The sequence below is a fragment of the Hyla sarda genome, chromosome 5 (assembly GCF_029499605.1).
Source record: "Hyla sarda isolate aHylSar1 chromosome 5, aHylSar1.hap1, whole genome shotgun sequence".
Taxonomy (NCBI): Eukaryota; Metazoa; Chordata; class Amphibia; order Anura; family Hylidae; genus Hyla; species Hyla sarda.
In genome coordinates this window covers 74,743,908-74,762,443 of record NC_079193.1, presented here as the reverse complement: position 1 = coordinate 74,762,443, position 18,536 = coordinate 74,743,908, and the positions used below count along the sequence as shown (strand labels likewise).

Sequence of the window (18,536 nt, the reverse complement as noted above, 5' to 3'; positions counted from 1 at the left end):
GGTAAAAAAAGTTTTTTACCCAAATATCCTTGGTAAAATGAGGGTGCATGTGTGTGCGCGCATGTGTATACCCCGATACACTGTTTCTGACCCCGCAGAAGCCCCCAGGAAAGGCAGGGGGAGAGAGGCTGTCACTGCCCGCTTCTTCCCCCTGCCTTTCCTGGGGTCTAGAGCCCTGCTGCCGCCGCTTCTCTCCCTCTGCTATCGGCAACGCTGCCCCTTCTCTCCCCCTGGCTATCGCTGCCCCATTGCCAGCGCCGATAGCCAGGGGGAGAGAAGCGGCGCTGGCAATGGGGCAGCGGTGCCGATAGACAGGGGGAGAGAAGGGGCAGCGGCACCCATTGCCGGCGCCGCTGCCCCGTTGCCTTCCCCATCCCCTGTTGTATAATTACCTGTTGCTGGGGTTGGGTCCGCACCGCTTCTGGCCTCCGGTGTGGCGTCGTTGCTATGCGCTGCACGGCGCAATGACGAGTGTCGTCACTCGTCATTGCGTCTCGCAGCGCATAGCAACGACGCAGGGGACGCCACACCGGAGGCCAGAAGCAGCGCAGACCCGACCCCGTCAACAGGTAATTATACAACCGGGATGGGGGAGGCAACAGGGCAGCGGCGCCGGCTGCCGCTTCTCTCCCCCTGGCTATCATCGCCGGCAATGGGGCAGAGAAGCCAGGGGGAGAGAAGGGGCAGCGGCACCGATAGCAGGGGGAGAGAAGCGGCGGCAGCAGGGCTCTAGACCCCAGGACAGGCAGGGGCAGAGAAGCCGGCAGCGACGGCAGGTCTCTGCACCTGCAAAAGCCGCTTTAGTTCATTGATTTAAAGAGCCTGCTTTAAATCATTGAACTGCAGCAGGTTATCAGCATATAACACGCAGATCGACTTTAGGCAAAACATTTTAGCCTGAAAAATGCGTGTTATACGCCGATAAATACGGTAATAATAATTTTAAAAAAATGTACTGAACCAACAAACAACTCACCGCCACACTACAAAAGATGTGGTGCTGATCGTGACAAAACCTTTTCTTCTGCATTTTTTTTTTTTTTTACATATGGCTCTCTCATGAGCCATTGCCCATGATTATAGGGGAAAAAAAAAAACTCAATACCTGTTGAAAGGATTTAGAAACCAAATGCAGATATACAGGGCAAATACTGCATGTCATAAAGGAAGGATCTAATATACATTAGTTGTGCTTCTAAATGATTTGCAATAATGCTGCACTGTCAAGTAATCCTTAGAATATGTAATAAACATATAGAGCAGTGGTCTTCAACCTGTGGACCTCCAGATGTTGCAAAACTACAACTCCCAGCATGCCCGGACAGCCATCGGCTGTCCGGGCATGCTGGGAGTTGTCGTTCTGAAACATCTGGAGGTCCGCAGGTGGAAGACCACTGATATAGAGGGATATTTATAAAAACCTGTATAGGGGACGGGTGGTGCAGTTGCCTATAGCAACCAATCAGATCGCTTCTTTCATTTTTCACAGGCTTCTTTAAAAATGAAAGAAGCAATCTGATTGGTTGCTATGGGCAACTGCACCACTGTTCCTCTGAACAGGTTTTGACAGATCTCCCTCATAGGACTTAGTGCACTTTTCCAGTCAAGCCTGCAGCCTTTGCTCTTTATACGAATCATATATGTGGTATATACCAATTCTACCAAACAAAAAAATTTTACATAAGAAAAGAAAAAAAAAAACAAAAAAAAAAAAAGGAAGAAGAAAAGTAAAAACTAAAATCATGGAATGTAGAAAGAACTGACAGGTAGCATCAAACTATATGCAGCTTGCATAATTTTTTACATTACATCTATATAAATAAGATTTTCTGAAAGTTTTGTTTAAATATCAGCTCTCCATACTAAATTACTTCTTTGTAAAGGTAACTGCAGACTACTTTTTGCTACCATAAATACAAACTGATTGTATGGCCATTTACAAACAGAGTTTGTAACATATTAGTGGCCCTGAGTCTATCCTTATTCTTTTTATTATGCGCTTCGTCACAAAACCTCCTCCTCGAGAGAACAATGAATGAAAACCCATTAAAACTTGAAGGCTTTTTTGTTTTTTCTTGGTTTTTTTTTTTCTCTTTTTTTTTTACAAAATGTAGAGTACGTGATGCAGATAAAATATCTTCGCTTTCTATTGTCCAATAGAAAAAGGATATTATTCACAGCTTCATCTGCATTCGCTTCATCCCCGCTATCCTTGGAATATTTAAAAGGAACAAAAACTGATTACCTCTGAATAGTTCACAATTCTGTAAATCCATAAATTTAAGTGCAGCAAAAAAGAAAATAAAAATCCTTATAACCTTGTTCAAAATTCATCTATGTTTGTGGAAACATTTGGGGTGGCTGGATTGGAATCTTGAGAAATGGCTGCAACGGTAACGATTCTTGGGGAACCGAGGACCCCGGTGACTGACGCATCCAGGTCACCTGAGGTTACAATAGCCAGGGCGGTTCCGCCTCCCTTTTTGTTTTGATGGGTTTTCACATGTTTGGAGAGGTGGTCGCTCCTCATGAATCTCTTCGAACATTCCGGGCACTCAAAACGTTTTTCACCTAGAAATGAAAAACCATTTAAAGAAGACTGCCATATGCCCAAAAGTAAAGTGCATTGTCATAATAAACAAAGTCATCTACAAACATGCTCATCATCACTGATAACACTTTTAGGGTCTATTCACACGTACAGTATTCTGCGCAGATTTGATGCGCAGGATTTTCTGCTGCAGATTTCAATGTAAACCGAATGACTGAAAACAGCTTGAAATCCTGCACATCAAATCTGCACAGAATACTGTACGAGTGAATAGACCCTAAGGGTACGTTCACACGTGCAAATTTTTTAGCGGGTTTTTCGCTGAGTATTTAAAAGTGGACGGGCTCTTCTCGGCTGTCCGCAGCAGATTTTCCGTGGCGGAATGTACACTGCGGAAAATCCGCCGCAAGCCCCATTGAAGAAGAGTCCGCCCACTTTCAAATACGCAGCAGAAAACCCACTAAAAAATCTGTGCGTGTGAACATACCCTAAGGGTGTTTTTTTAGGCAAAATTTACTGATGACCTATCCTTGAGAAAGGTTAACAATATCAGATCTTTTGGATCCATTCACTGGTCAGAAATGACCAGCAGGCAGGGGTGCTGGAAGTGAGCAACCCACCGATCTGATATTGATGACCTATCCTGACATAGGTTATCAAAGATTAAAAAAAAAAAAAAAAAAAAATCTTCAAAGGACAACTGTATTGAAACACTTTTATATATTCCTGTGCCCGAGCCTCAAAAATAAACAAGATAAACTTATACACACCTTCCTACGAGCCCCCGTTGGTCTGGCACAGGCCTCACGGTCCGGCAGTGCTGACGTCATTCCACTTTCTGGGGACGGGGATGCTGCAGAGCCGTCGGCGTATCACCGGCCGCAGCGATGTCCCGCCCCGGCCTGTGATAGGCTGAGCCCACGGTCATGTAGGGAGCTCTGGCCGGCTTCTTACATGACAGTGGGCTGAGGCTATCACAGGCCGGGGTGAGACATCGCTGTGGCCAGTGATACGCCGACTGCTCTGCGGCATCCCCGTCCCCAGGAAGTGGAATGAGGTCAGCACTGCCGGACCGTGAGGCCTGTGCTGGACCAACGAGGGCTCGTAGAAAGGTATGTATGAGTTTATTTTGTTTATTTTTGAGGCCCGGGCACGGGAATATATAAAAGTGTTCCACTACAGTTGTCCTTTAAAGGCATGTTAATCTGTTAACTACCCATTTAGCTGCTCTACATCCTACAGCAAAGTACTTTAACCTCGAGGACCAAGCCCATTTTAGTTTTTGCACTTTCGTTTTTTCCTCCTCCCCTTCTAAAAATCATAACGCTTTAAATTTTGCACCTACAGACCCATTTAAGGGCTTGTTTATTGCGACACCAATTGTACTTTGTAATGACATCACTTATTTTATAACAATCTACAGCAAAACCAACAAAAAATTTTGGTGGGGTGAAAAAAAAAATTACAAAAGTAACTTTTGAGGGCTTCCGTTTCTACGCAGTGCACTTTCCAGTTATAAATTACACCTTATCTTTATTCTGTAGGTCCATATGATCACAAGGATTCCGAATTTATGTAGGTTTTATTTTATCTTACTACTTAAAAAAAATTATAACTACATGCACCAAAATTAGCATGTTTAAAATAATTTTCTTCGGACCCCTATAACTTTTATTTTTACGCATATGGTTATGTATGAGGGCTAATTTTTTTGCTCCGTGATCTGTAGTTTAAATCCGTATAATTTGTTTTGCTGGAACTTTTTGATAGCTTTTTGTAAAAAATGTTTTAAAGGTATATGAAGGGACCAAAAATCCAAAATTTTGGACTTTGATATTGTTTTACGTGTACGCCATCTACTGTGTTGTTCAGCTACCCTTATATTTTAATAGATCTGGCATTTACGCATGTGGCGCTACCACATATGATTAATGATTTTTATTTTTTTTTAAATGGGAAAAGGGGGGGATTCAAACTTATTAGGAAGGGGTTAATTCATTTTACATTTTTTTTTTTTACACTTTTTCGTCAGGCAGGTAAGGGCCCTCCCGCCGTCCTCTCAGTTGATCGGGACATCACTGTTTCACTGTGATGGCCCCGATCAGCTCTGCTGAGCTGCCGGGACACTTCTACTTTAGTTTTAGATACCACGATCAACTAAAAGGGCATCTAAAAGGGTTAATGTTGGGCATCGGCCTGATCAATGGTAGCAGTAAAGAATGGAGACTGGTCCGCCAGTAATCAGTGGCATGTGAATGTTGGCTGGATACTCTAACAAACTCATGTCTATGGTCTGATTCAGATAGGTCTAGAGGTATTAAAGGACAGTGGTTTTATAGCATAGACCTACCTGTGTGGGTTCTTCTGTGCCTCTGGAGCTCATCGCTTCTGGTGAACCTTTTTCCGCAAAATATCCAGTTGCATACAAATGGCCGCTCTCCAGTATGCCAACGAAGATGCGCTCGGAGATGGGATGTCTTCCCATAGACCTTTCCACAACCTTCAATATGACAGATGTGTTGTTTCTTTTTCCCAGGCTCACTGCTGCCTCTGACAAAACAAATAAACAATTGTGGAATTGATCAATTAAAAAAAATAAATAAAAGTCTTCTATATAAGACGCATAAATACTGTATGTATTGTATGCAATAAAAGTGAAGGTAAAGTGAACATGTCAGGCTTACTATGCTGCCTAGTCTGGAAATAGCACAATACATTTTTACAGATATATGTATGTATATAGTACCCATACACATGTGATAGTTGTCTAACAGTTATCTTTCCCAATCCCTGCATACACATGAACCTTCGTGTCCACTGATCTGAATGAACAGAGGCCACTGCCAGACATCCCTGGTGGTAGCTTCTTTCTCCAAGAACAAAAAAAAAACGTTTTGATAGATATAACCCAAAATGCCTAGTCGGAAGACCTCCGGATAGCTGGGCGAAGTGGGGCATCGATGTGGCAAGCGATTCGCTGAGCCAAAGTATCACCCCCACTGGGCCCAGCTACCATAAAGGACAGTCATGCTGCAGCCCACCATAGCAGGACACCAGAGGCACTGCAGGAGGTAAGTAGCACCACTCATTTAAATGTATAATACATTTTATAAAATGACTAATTTTATAATTTCTATAACATGACTGCTTCAATCCCATGTAAAAAGCAACCTGTCTATACAGCACATATATAAAAAGCAAGCTTTGTTTCACAATGAAATTTCCCCCTGCAGCAGCGGAATGAAATGAAGCATGCCAACCATCAAGTTAATATAAAACCTTCCCTCTATCAATAATTCTCTTTCACCAGTTTAGGAGCCGCCTTCTTTACTAATAGCATTTTGTGAACCATAACTCATATAACCTACCATACTTTAAGAGGGTCTTCACATGGCTACACAGGAAGCTAGTTAGTAATATTGCACCAATTGACTGTCCCACTGATGTCCTGTGTAGGCTATAAGGAGGATCGTGCTGTACATGTCTGATAACCCCAGGAAAAATAAAATCCAATATTTAAACCCTTGAGGACACCAATTTTCATTTTTTGAGTTTTTGGTTTTTTTCCTCCCCGCCTTCTAAGAGCTATAACCATTTTATTTTTCCATCCACAGACTCATGAGGGCTTGTTTTTTTTGCATGACCAAAAATTATTATTTACAGTGGGAAAATAAAAAGAAACCAACAATTTACCAACTTTTGTTTCTTTTTACACAAAGCATTTTATGGTAAAACCAACATGTTCTCTTTATCCTTAGGGTCAATACGATTAAAATGATACCTATTATACATGCTCTACTATTACTGCTACTATAATGCTAATGAATGACCTGGCTAATGAAGACATCTGCAGCAGATTCCACCAGGTACAATGTCCTGCCATAATTAATTGATTGGAATTTTCTGTTGGAAATTCTGACCAGAAAATTCCGCAACGTGAATGAGTTAATGGAAAACCCATTCACCTGCATGTTACCTTCATGCAGCAGAATTTCCGACTGAATTCCTGATCGGAATTCTAGTAGGAAATTCTGTAGCGTGAACCTGGCTTATGCATAGCACTGATCAGTATTATGGGAGGAATCTACTTCTAAGGTCTGAAAAAACATTAGCGGAGAAGCCATGGAGGCAGGTGAAGAGACCTCAGGCCGCCATCTTGATTGCAATGCAGATGGTCCAATGAGTCTCTATAACCCCCCTTCCCCAACACTTCAATTGACAAGATCAATATTGATACTGGCATCTAAAGGGTTAATGGCATGAGTCCGCAGGATAGCTGATACCCTTATTAGCGGTGGGTCCCCATGGTCTATGAAGCAAGTGCAGCTCCTATGCACAAGAAACATAGATTGTACAGGCCGCAGGGCGCACAACTTCCAGGCGGCATGGGCGTACATTCACGCTTGACTCCTCTTGGAGATGAGAACAACAAAACATAACACAATGATCCTCATGTCACTGACATGGAACCTTTCTTTGTCCTGTCATTGTAAGCCCTGGCTGGCTGTGCGGACATATTATTGTGTGGGATCAGGAAGTGGAGATCAGCTGTGACCTTGTGATCATCTAGATGGCAGCAGTGGAAAATTGGTGAGGTGCGTAAAGATAAGGAAAATCATTGCAGCCCTTTTGGAGATATTCATTTTGTTGCTAGTATATGAATTTCTTATGTGCTCAAGCTGGCTGCTGCTGTACATGCAAAGCCGTCTCTGACCCACTTCAGCAGATAACGGCGACCCTTCATCCAATAACCCCACCCTGTATAAATATTCATCCAATATTTTCAGCATGTCTGTGAAGGGGTAATCATTGGTGGCCAAAAGGGGTGGGGTTAGCAGCCAAAACTGGGCAAGAGAAAGCATTGCACATACAGCAGCAGCCGCCTCCAGTGCAGTTAAGAAGAAGATACTAGATATCTACTGAACGGCTGCACCAGTTTTCACCCAGTATGAAGTGTTCGAATCAGGGCAAAAACTACTTGTATAGTCAGGTTAATGTAGGTGACCCTGCTGTTAGTTTTCCTTTAAGTTGAATGGATTCAATTCACATGCCTCATTTTTTTTTTCTTTTTTGTATGAAAAATTCAGTATAGATCACACATGATCACATACAGAAGCTTGTGGTGATGGGAAGAGATGGCCCTGGAACAATGAAGAATCCATATGGTAAGTATCCTGAAAGCTTTCATTCGGTCCAGTTTTAGAGCCAAAGAAATAAATGTCTGGAAATCCCACAATAGGGGTATGTTTACACTTAGCGCATTTGCAGTGTAATTCACACTTCGGATGTGCCGACAGCAGTCACAAGAACGAGCTCCCTGCTGTGGCCGGGTAGCTCTTTGTGTACGCTCGCAGCAGCGGGTTTTCTGCTATAGACACAAATAAAAAAAGGTAAAGTCTATATATATATATATATATTTATATATTGTGAAGACTCGCTCTTCTCGTGAGGTGCAGATAGCAGTATTGAGGTCCAGTGTTTATTCACACTCAAAGTAAATGGCAAACTCAGTCTTTAACGCAGGAAAATATCACAGCAAAACAAGAGTCCAACTTAACTTCCACAGGGTACAGTTCACACTGGGGTTTCGTGCCGTGTGGCACAAAGGAATGGCTTTTCTGTTAAACACAGAACTTCCAGTACAGATCCTCCCCTTGCTCTGTCAGCTACCAGAATGCAATCCCCAGCAGCTGGTAACACAGCCTTGCTTTAAAGGCCAGCAAAGCCCGGCCTGGATTGGAATGACCCCCACCCTACTCTTGGTCATTACCAGTAAAGCCGCCCCATGTTAGCCTTCCAGCCAAACTGTTACACAGCATCCGGCTGCACCGCAACACACATGCTGGAAAATCCCCTTCACCTTATCACAATATATATATTAACACAAGAAAGCACGGCAAAGGAAAAGAGGGGGGGGGGGGCATTTACGAGTCGGAGTCTCTTGGAGGGTGCAGACTGTGTCTTTATTGGGTGCAATAAAATTCCATAGCGCAGGACGCCAGGGTCCGCAGTGTGGTGGTTGTGAACAGCTGCTTTTGCGCCAAAGACTGGCGCTTCTAAGAAGCGCCAGTCTTCAGCGCGAAAGCAGCTGTTCACAACCACCCTGGCATCCTGGGCTATGGAATTTTATTGCACCGAATAAAGACACAGGGGGAGATTTATCAAAACCTGTGTAGAGGAAGAGTGGTGCAGTTGCCCATAGCAACCAATCAGCTTGCTTCTTTCATTTTTCATAGGCCTTTTTCAAAATGAAAGTAGTGAGCTGATTGGTTGCTATGGGCAACCACACCACCCTTCCTCTACACAGGTTTTGATAAATCTCCCCCACAGTCTGCACCCTCAAAGAGACTCCGACTCATAAGTGCCCCCCCCCCCCCCTCTTTTCCTTTGCAGTGCTTTCTTACGTTAATGGCCTTGTCTGTATGGGGTTGAGCACAGTATGGAGACTCGTAGGTGCGCGTCAGTAAAAGCCGTTTACCATGTATGGGAAGAAAAAGATCACCTAAGTGTATTTTATAACAGCAGTGCAGACCACTGCGTCTTACCTGGTACTATATATATTATTTTTTTTATTTTATTTTCACACACACCTCAAAATATTCACACAAAAATATTTTTTTGTTTAAAAACAGATACATTGCAGGTGTGAATGAAAGGAAGCTTGCATTCAACAAACCATGAAGGGAAAAAATAAAACGCCTGAAACAAAAAACTACTGTCCCCTATTCTGATAGCAGCACACCTCATCATTAGATCCGCTTCACCTGCAGAAAGCAGTTCCAGTTTCATATCTATACATCTGCAGTGCACAATACAATGCACAACCTGTATCTCTGTTGGCTGACTCAGCAGCATTACTACAATAAGCAGTTCATTTAGAATAAGATTTGCTGAACCACAAATAAATACAAAACTTACTAGTAAGGTAAAAAAAATATATATGAAGGTAAAATCCTATATAAAAACCATCTTTCCTAGAACAGTTTTTGTTTTCTTAAAGCATTACTGTCATTTCAGACAGCTTTAAGTTCAAGAGAGGATGTTGTAAATAGCACTTTTAGTTGTAATCGATGAGAGGACGTGGGGTAGGTTGCATTTTTAAATGTAAAGTTTTTACTAATTGAAGAATACAACATATTAAGAAATCTTTAGATACCAATCTATGGAAGTAAAGGCGGGATTTGCGTCCAACGTCCTCAGTGCGCTCCTATCATAGTGCTGAGAGAGCAGATCACTATGGCAGAAAAAGAGACCTCTATATAATCAGGGGCGCTCTATAGGTTATGGGACGGAGATTGAACATTATGTAGTATATGGACAGCAGACTTTGGATAGGGGATAAGATGTTTTTGCCCGGAATACCCCTTTAATGTTCCGGGAAGAATACCCCAAATGGAAAAGGATTGAGGCAAACTAGAAGAAGAATGGTCAGAATTCAGGCAACTGAAATTTAATGTGGATAAATGCAAAATAATGCACCAGAGGCATAAAAACGCTCGGGCAGAATATAGAATATTTGACAGTCCTGACCTCAGTATCTGAGGAAAGGGATTTAGGAGAAATTATTTCAGAAGACTTAAAAAGGTAAGAAGACAATGTAATAGAGCAGCAGGAAACGCTAGCAGAATGCTTGGATGTATAGGGAGAGGTATAAGCAGTAGAAAGAGAGAAGTGCTCATGCTGCTGTACAGAACACTGGTGAGACCTCACTTTAAGTATTGTATGCAGTACTGGAGGCCGTATCTCCAGAAGGATATAGATATTCTAAAGAGAGTTCAGAGAAGATACTAAACTAGTACATGGATTGCAGGATAAAAATTACCAGGAAAGGTTAAAGGACCTTAACATGTATAGCTTGGAAGAAAGAAGAGACAGAGGGGATATGATAGAGACTTTTATATACATAAAGGGAATCAACACGGTAAAGGAGGAGAGCATATTTAAAAGAAGAAAAACCACAAGAGGACATTTTTAAATTAGAAGGGCTAAGGTTTAAAGGGGTACTCCGGTGCTTACACATCTTATCCCCTATCCAAAGGATAGGGGATAAGATGCCTGATCGCGGGATTCTTGTTTGAGGTATCTTTGCCCATTCTTCCTTACAAAAGTCTTCCAGTTCTTTGAGATTTCTGGGCTGTCTGTCACGCACTGCTCTTTTAAGGTCTATCCATAGATTTTCAATTATGTTGAGGTCTGGAGATTATGTGAAGGTCATGGCAAAACCTTCAGTTTACGCCTCTTGATGTAATCCCCTGTGGATTTCGAGGTGTGTTTAGGATCATTATCCATCTTTAACTTTAACTTTTTCACAAGTTAGCATCCAAAATTTGCTGAAATTTTATTGAATTCATTTTTCCCTTCCACTCGTTAGATGTTCCCTGTGCCACTGGCTGCAATACAACCCCAAAGCATGATTGATCCACCCCCATGCTTGGACAGAGGTTCTTTTCATTAAATTCTGTTCCGCTTCTTCTTCAAACGTACCTTTGCTCATTCCGGCCAAAAAGTTCAATTTTAACCTCATCGGTCCACAGAACTTGTTTCCAAAATGCATCAGGCTTGTCTATATGTTAATTTGCAAAGTTCAAACGCTGATTTTTGTGGTGAGGACGTAGAAGAGGTTTTCTTCTGATGACTCTTCCATGAAGACCATATTTGTACAAGTATCTCTTTATAGTGGAATAGTGTACCACAACTCCAGTGTCTGCCAGATCTTTCTGGAGGGATTGTGCAGTCAAACGTGGGTTTTGAATTGTTTTTCTCAAAATCCTGTGAGCGGTTCTGTCTGATATTTTTCTTGGTCTTCCAGATCTTGCTTTAACTTCCACTGTTCCTGATGACTGCCATTTCTTAACATTCCGAACAGAGGATATTGATCTGAAAACGTTTTGCTATCTTCTTATAGCCTTCTCCAGCTGATTGTTGGGGCAAGGTCAGATGAGTCTGGGCATTTAAAACCTTTGAGATTGACATCACCTGGTCTTCCCAGATGATGATTGAGAACAATCCATGACACTGGCAGGTCTCATCTTTGCAAAGGAGGCAGTGCATGCTATAAATTCTGCAAGGTGCACAAACTTTTGCAGATGCCATTTTTTTGTTTTCTGTTATTTTGAAAGTGTAAATGATGGAAATAAAATCTAACTTGTTGACATACCGTATATACTCTAGTATAAGCCGAGGCCCCTAATTTCACCCCAAAAACCCAGGAAAGTTATTGACACGACTATAAGCCTAGGGTGGGAAATACATCATCCCCCCATGTAATCATCCAGACCCCCGTCATCATCCCCCCCCCCTTTATCATCACCGCCTGTCAATCCCCTCATCAGTGGTCTTCAACCTGCGGACCTCCAGATGTTGCAAAACTACAACTCCTAGTGTTTTGAAACCTCTGCGGTCTTAGTCATCATCCAGCCCCCCCCCCCTGTTTTGTACTCACCTCCCCTCGGCGTGAAGTTAGGGTGAGCTGGTCCGGGCCATCTACGCTGCTGGGACCGTCCGGTGGGGAGGATTAGTCGTTCCGGGCTGTCCATTTTCACCGGGGGGCCCTCTTCTCCGCTCTTCGGGCCTGCCCCGGACTAGTGACATTGCCTTGACGACGACGCACAAGGACATTCATGCGCAACGTCCCTGTGCGTCGTCGTCAAGGCAACGTCACTAGGTCGGAGTGGAGAAGAGGGCCCCCCCCCGATGAAAATGGACAGCCCGGAACGACTAACCATCCCCACCGGACAGTCCCTGCAGCATAGATGGCCCGAACCAGCTCCCCCTAACTTCACGCCGAGGAGAGGTGAGTACAAAACAAAAAGGGCAGGGGGGGGGCTGGATGATGACCAATGGCCTTCAAAATGCGGACCTCCAGAGGTTTCAAAACTACAACACCCAGCATGCCCGGACAGACATCGGCTGTCCGGGCATGCTGGGTGTTGTAGTTTTGCAACATCTGGCGGTCCGCAGGTTGGAGACCACTGAGAAGGGATTGACAGGCGAAGAGTTCACTCGAGTATAAGCCGAGGGGGGCGTTTTCAGCACGAAAAATCGTGCTGAAAAACTCGGCTTATACTCTAGTATATACGGTATTATAAGAATGTCTAATCTGTAATTTGATGCCTTTTGGAGATTTTTTCATCTTTCCTTGGCTTCTTTATGCACATTAATACAAATTTTTATCTGGGGTGCCAAAACTTTTGATCCTCACTGTATATCCTTAGGTGGATTTATCCATTCTTGGAGACATGTGATGTGTAGTTTGTTAGAAGGGGGCGGGGCGTGTATTTAACATTCCATATTGATGTCTATGATTAGATATTGCCCATCTTGATTCCATGAGGTTTCCTCTGGACAGGGTGAGGTATAAACCTTTTTCTTATATGATATCCTGACCTAGTATCTCAATCGCAACATACTTACTCACTACTCAAATCTATTGTTCTACTAAATGTAGTTAATTAACAAGCTTATAATGCTTTACTAACATATCTAATAGATATTCATTTGCATATATCATTGTGTTTGTTACTCTTATGTTTATAACCTAATAACCAATAAATCTGCATACTTTTATAACACCTGTGTATTATTGTATATCGAAAAACTACATCCTTAAAGGGGTACTCCGTCCCTAGACATCTTATCCCCTATCCAAAGGATAGGGGATAAGATGTCAGATCGCCACGGTCCCGCTGCTGGGGACCCCTGGGATTGCCGCTGCGGCACCCCGCTGTCATTAATGCACAGAGCGAGTTCGCTCTGTGCGTAATGACGGGCGATACAGGGGACGGAGCAGCGTGACATCACGACCCGCCCACTTAATACAAGTCTATGGCAGGGGCGTGATGACCGCCATGCCCCCTCCCATAGACTCGTATTGAGGGGGGCGAGCCGTGACGTCACGAGGGGCGGGGCCGTGATGTAACGATGCTCCGGCCTCTGTACTGCCCGTCATTACGGCAGAGCGAACTCGCTCTGTGCATTAATGACAGCGGGGTGCCGCAGCGACAATCCCGGGGGTCCCCAGCAGCGGGACCACGGCGATCTGACATCTTATCCCCTATCCTTTGAATAGGGGATAAGATGTCTAGGGGCAGAGTACCCCTTTGAGCATTAATGTCATGCCGACATAAAAGAGCTTGATATCTGAGGAAATAGTCAGACTCAGATGTGAATTGTATTGATTAGACTTGCCTACAATTCGGCAGGTGATAATTTTGATATTTGAATTGAAATTTCATAATTAATAATTTCATAGTAAATGATTCATAACTGAGTTATTAACTAACATTCTCCTAATATGTGGGAGCCCAACATATGGAACCCCCCACCTAATATACATTTATGGTATATGTTTGCTATCCTGTTCCAAAGAATATCGAAGAGTTGTCCCCTCATTAATTTGCAGAACTGCTCAATATACTACAAAGATTAATATAATAATTCTAGCTATGTACCCGGCGTTGCCCAGTTTTTCCTACCTAATCCTTGTGGGGAAGGAAAAGTAACATAGGAGGAAGTAATTGTCCTCATATCCCGACCTCATATCCCATCCTTATATCCTGCCTCAAATCCGGTCATCATATCCCGTCCTCCGATTTTGTCCTCATATCCCATCCTCAGGTGGGGCTGAGTTGTGATGAAGAGATTGTAGGACCAAAATGGAAGGAGGCGTGGTTTTGTGGAAGTGGGTATTACTTGCAAGCTGGACCAATGCACAAAAAGGGTAAAAAATAAAAAGGGGTATGGCTTAAATGGTGGGTGTGGCTTTGTGAGATGGGGTGTGGCCGGACTAATGCAGAGCTTGGAGTAAATACTGGAAGTTCTATATACTTGCATGGGACTTAAGACAAAAACTCCATCCTTCACATAAGGGGGTAGGTTACGGTTAATTTAACTATCATATTTTTATGTGCCATAAAAGTAACATGTGTACTTAGTTTCATCAAAATATCGCCAGCGATTTGAAAGTTATGCTGGAACATACACAGATTGGCTGACATTTCTCATTGTTGTTAGACTGTTTTTTGTGTCTAGAAAAAGAGCAGAAGAGGTGCAAGCAGGGTTTTTTTGCACCTTTTGGTTTACACATTTCTGCTGATTTTTTGTTGCAATCCACAGATTTTGGCAATACACAATATGGAAGGGTTCTGTGAACTGAGCCTTTTTGTGAAAAGGCGCAAAAAAGGTGCAAAGCCATTGAAAAGTCTCTATAACTACACCAGACCAGACTTCGCTTAGCTTTTTGGTGTATGTGAAGAAAGAAATTTCAGAAAATTTTTACCTGCACAAAATTTATCAAATCCTCTGCGACCATTTAATACATCTGGTTCTCCTACACATTACCAGCACACACACAAAAAAACAATGCTTCACTTACACCTACAATGATGAATGCTGGCCATTGAGTTTTATATTATATTATATAAAAATAGATAGATGGATAGACCGCTTCCCGACTGGAGACCTTTTTTTGATTCATGCAGAAGTGTTTTGTTCGCTTATTCAATATTATACATTTTTTATTTTTTGTGATATCAGGAAAAAATGTAAAAAATAAGGGGGAGATTAAAACCTGTCCAGAGGAAATGTTGCTGAGTTGCCCATAGCAACCAATCAGATCATTTCTTTCATATTTAACAAGGCCTCTGCGAAATTAAAGTAGCGATCTGATTGGTTGCTATGGGCAACTTAGCAACATTTCCTCTGGACAGGTTTCGATAAATCTCCCAGTAAGTGTTTTGTGTTTTTTTTTTTTCTTTTTTACAGGAGCACTCCGCCAGTATGTTTTATCCATCCATTTGGGGATGCTTGGGAAACTTATTTTAACTATCAATCAAGGATTGGAGAGAAAGGAGGTTTAAGAGGATCCGATATAGGGGAAAATAGTATTGACCCAGAAATAAAGGAATATGAATGAAAAGATCCTCTACTAAATACCTCCAGTATAATATAGGTCTGAATAGGACCTGAATCCAATACCTTGATTGTGTTTGAATACACAAATTTTGTATTATTTTATCCATCGATTGTGCCGGGCTGCAAAAAGTAAAACAAACTTTAACTCACCTTCTGCCGCTCTCCCAATGCGCCAATATCTGTCTTCTGGGCCCGGTCTTCTTCTGCTTCTTGGAGCCCAACGTGTCACACTGTGATCAGCTTATTGTCGCTCGGAGCGATGTCATGCCTCGGCTGGTGGTGGCTGTTACATGACACTGCACTCAGTGTATCACTGGCAGAGACGGGACATCCCTATGGCCGATGAGCTGATAGCAGTGTGACATATTGGGCTCCAAGATGAAGATGAATGGGCAAAAAAATAAAAGAAGACAGATATTGGCGCACCAAGGGAGCGACTGAAAGTGAGTTAAAGTTTGTCGTTTTACTTTCTGCAGCCCGGGCACAATGGATGGATGAAACATTCCGGTGGACTACTCCTATAAAAATGTTTTTCTTTTTTTATTAAGAATAGCAGAAAGTAACACTTGTAATGGAAAGGTAACCTAATTTAAATTATTTTAGTCATTACTATAGAGAAGAAGGGACAAGGGGAGTAGTTTAGCCCATCTGTTTTGTTATTGTGTTATATTTATTTTTCTACAAAAATATATTATATTTTTAAATATATTTCTACACTTTTTCATTTTACATAATGTCCATGCCCTATCCCCCCTCCCATGTAAAGTCATAAAAGATATTTTGTGGAAATTTTCACACTATAATACATTTTTAATATTATCCCCAGTTACTATCAAGGGTCTGCAGCTCTTGCGGATACCCAACATTGGAGATCTCATGATCGCCTGGCCAGGATATATTATTGCAGTCAGTAATAAACCATCCCTGCCTTCTCACCGGAGAGGCCAGCTGTCACCGACAGCCGACTCTTCACTCTGGCAACTGCTCAATCAGTTTTAGAATGGCGGTGCCGAGTCAAGTGCTGATCGTCTGGACATTTAAAGCCTATGTAAGGTTGGCAAGTGATCAAATAACATATGCAGCAATGCTTCAGTTTCTACTACTCTTCTTTTATCTATGTAAGTAGTATCTTCATACATAATGGGGGAGGAATTTATCACTCAGTTTACGCCTAGTCTTGTCTCCTTTATGTATTTATGCTGCCTTCACCAGGGAGACAGGGTTTAGCAGTAAAGGGGTTCTCCAAGGCCTAGCAGGTTTACTATAGTTAAGGGCAGTAACTGGCATGAACCATAGCGGAAATCTTTGCTAGCTGAAAGCTAGCAGATGTTTCTACATAGAATTTATGGGAAGCAGGATAGGGATAGATAGATAGATAGATAGATAGAGAGAGACACAGAGACCGAGGTTTCCAGACAATATGCTTCAGTGTGGATTGCTTGAAGCATGTCAATACAGTGTCACTTGCCAGCAATGCAGGCAAGACAAAAAATGGACACGATTTATCAATGCAATTCTGCTACCTTTTTAAAGTATATGCATAGCAAAAACATTTTTTTAATCACAGCACTGCTAGCCAACTATTAAATATAACCTTTATAGCCAAACTGACAGGCTGTTCATCTGCACTTAACCTAAAATACTGCATTATAGCACCGGTGAACAGCATTAAAATAAGTGGTTACTTACGTCAATTGGTGAAGTATCCCGAGAGTTATGGGTCTTCATTTTTTTATTTCTGTTGCGCAGCTGTGCGCAATGGAGATGAGGAGCTGGCTCGCCGTGCTCCACTGTCTCCTCAATATTTCCTGCTCTACCCATCCCTCTGAGGAATATGCAAAATGATTCACTCTCACGTCACTAATACAGGAGAGGCTGCGCTTACTCTCTGCACTAAGAAGCTAAAGGCAAACTAGCCTCCTGTCACTGTGGATGCTTCTTCCGGCTGGTATACTCTGCTGAAAGAAGCATCCACACCGGCATGAAACTAGTTGCCTTTAGTGGTATGCCCCCGCACCTGAGAGCGGCTACTGTCACTCCCTGCTGTGAGAACTGTCTCCTGTTCGTTTGGATTTCATATTCAATAAAAGTATTACGTCAAGGCAACTACCGGGTGAGTGCCACTTCATTCTCCTTTTTGCATATTTGGATGGTTCCTCGTATCCTTGTTGTTGCACATCTGAAGCCGTTTCGCAGTGGAATACATTGGCTGTTAGTGGAGAACGGTGCCTGATATCTTTCAGTTCCTTTGCTTTTGTGAGAGTGAATACTTTTGCATATTCATGAAAGGGGTGAGCAGAGCGGGGAATATTGAGGAGGCAAGCGCACAGATGCAAAATAGAAATAGAAGACATAACATTGGGGATACTTTACCAATTCACGGAAGTGACCACTCATTTTAATGCTGTTCACCAACACTATAACGTGGTAGAGTGGGTTTAGTGCAGATGAATAACCTGTCATTTTCCCTTTCAAGAGAGTCTGTCAGCTCCTTTTCACCTACAAGCTACATACACTGTTGGACAGAGAATGGGTAATCTAAAATTGACATACTGAAACCACAATGCTTGCTCCATGGATGATTTTTAAAATCCACTTTATTCCATGGGTGCAGTGTCCAGGAGGTGTGGCTAAGACTTTTTTTTTAAGTGTATGCAGCAAAAATCTTAATCCTTTCAGTACTTATGAGCTTCTGAAGTTAAGGTTGTTCTTTTCTGTCTAAGTGCTCTCTGATGACACCTGTCTCGGGAAACGCCCAGTTTAAAAGAGGTTTGCTATGGGGATTTGCTTCTAAACTGGGCGTTTCCCGAGACAGGTGTCATCAGAGAGCACTTAGACAGAAAAGAACAACCTTAACTTCAGAAGCTCATAAGTACTGAAAGGATTAAGATTTTTTAATAGAAGTAATTTACAAATCTGTTTAACTTTCTGGAGCCAGTTGATATATAAAAAAAAGTTTTTTCCTGGAATACCCCTTTAATTCTGCTAAAATGTGGCCCCTGAGCAGAGACATGGAGGACCACTACACAAGGGCCATTTCTTTCCTAGCAGCCGCCCAGTCTGACTGGGAGAG

The 18,536-nt window shown here is 42.5% G+C and overlaps 1 protein-coding gene across 6 annotated transcripts in view; it reads right to left on the bottom strand.

Moving 5' to 3' along the window:
• Window positions 1-493: 493 nt before the first annotated feature.
• The window catches only part of SP4 (Sp4 transcription factor), a 75,055-nt gene continuing 57,012 nt past the window's right edge, over window positions 494-18,536 (bottom strand). For all 6 annotated transcript variants that reach the window (XM_056519712.1, XM_056519711.1, XM_056519708.1 and 3 more), the window contains exons 5-6: window positions 4,902-5,101; window positions 494-2,571 (exon numbers count right to left, since the gene is read on the bottom strand). In XM_056519712.1, the coding sequence (XP_056375687.1) occupies window positions 2,324-2,571; window positions 4,902-5,101 (448 nt within the window). In that variant the 3' untranslated portion in view covers window positions 494-2,323. The remainder of the gene's footprint in view (window positions 2,572-4,901; window positions 5,102-18,536) is intronic.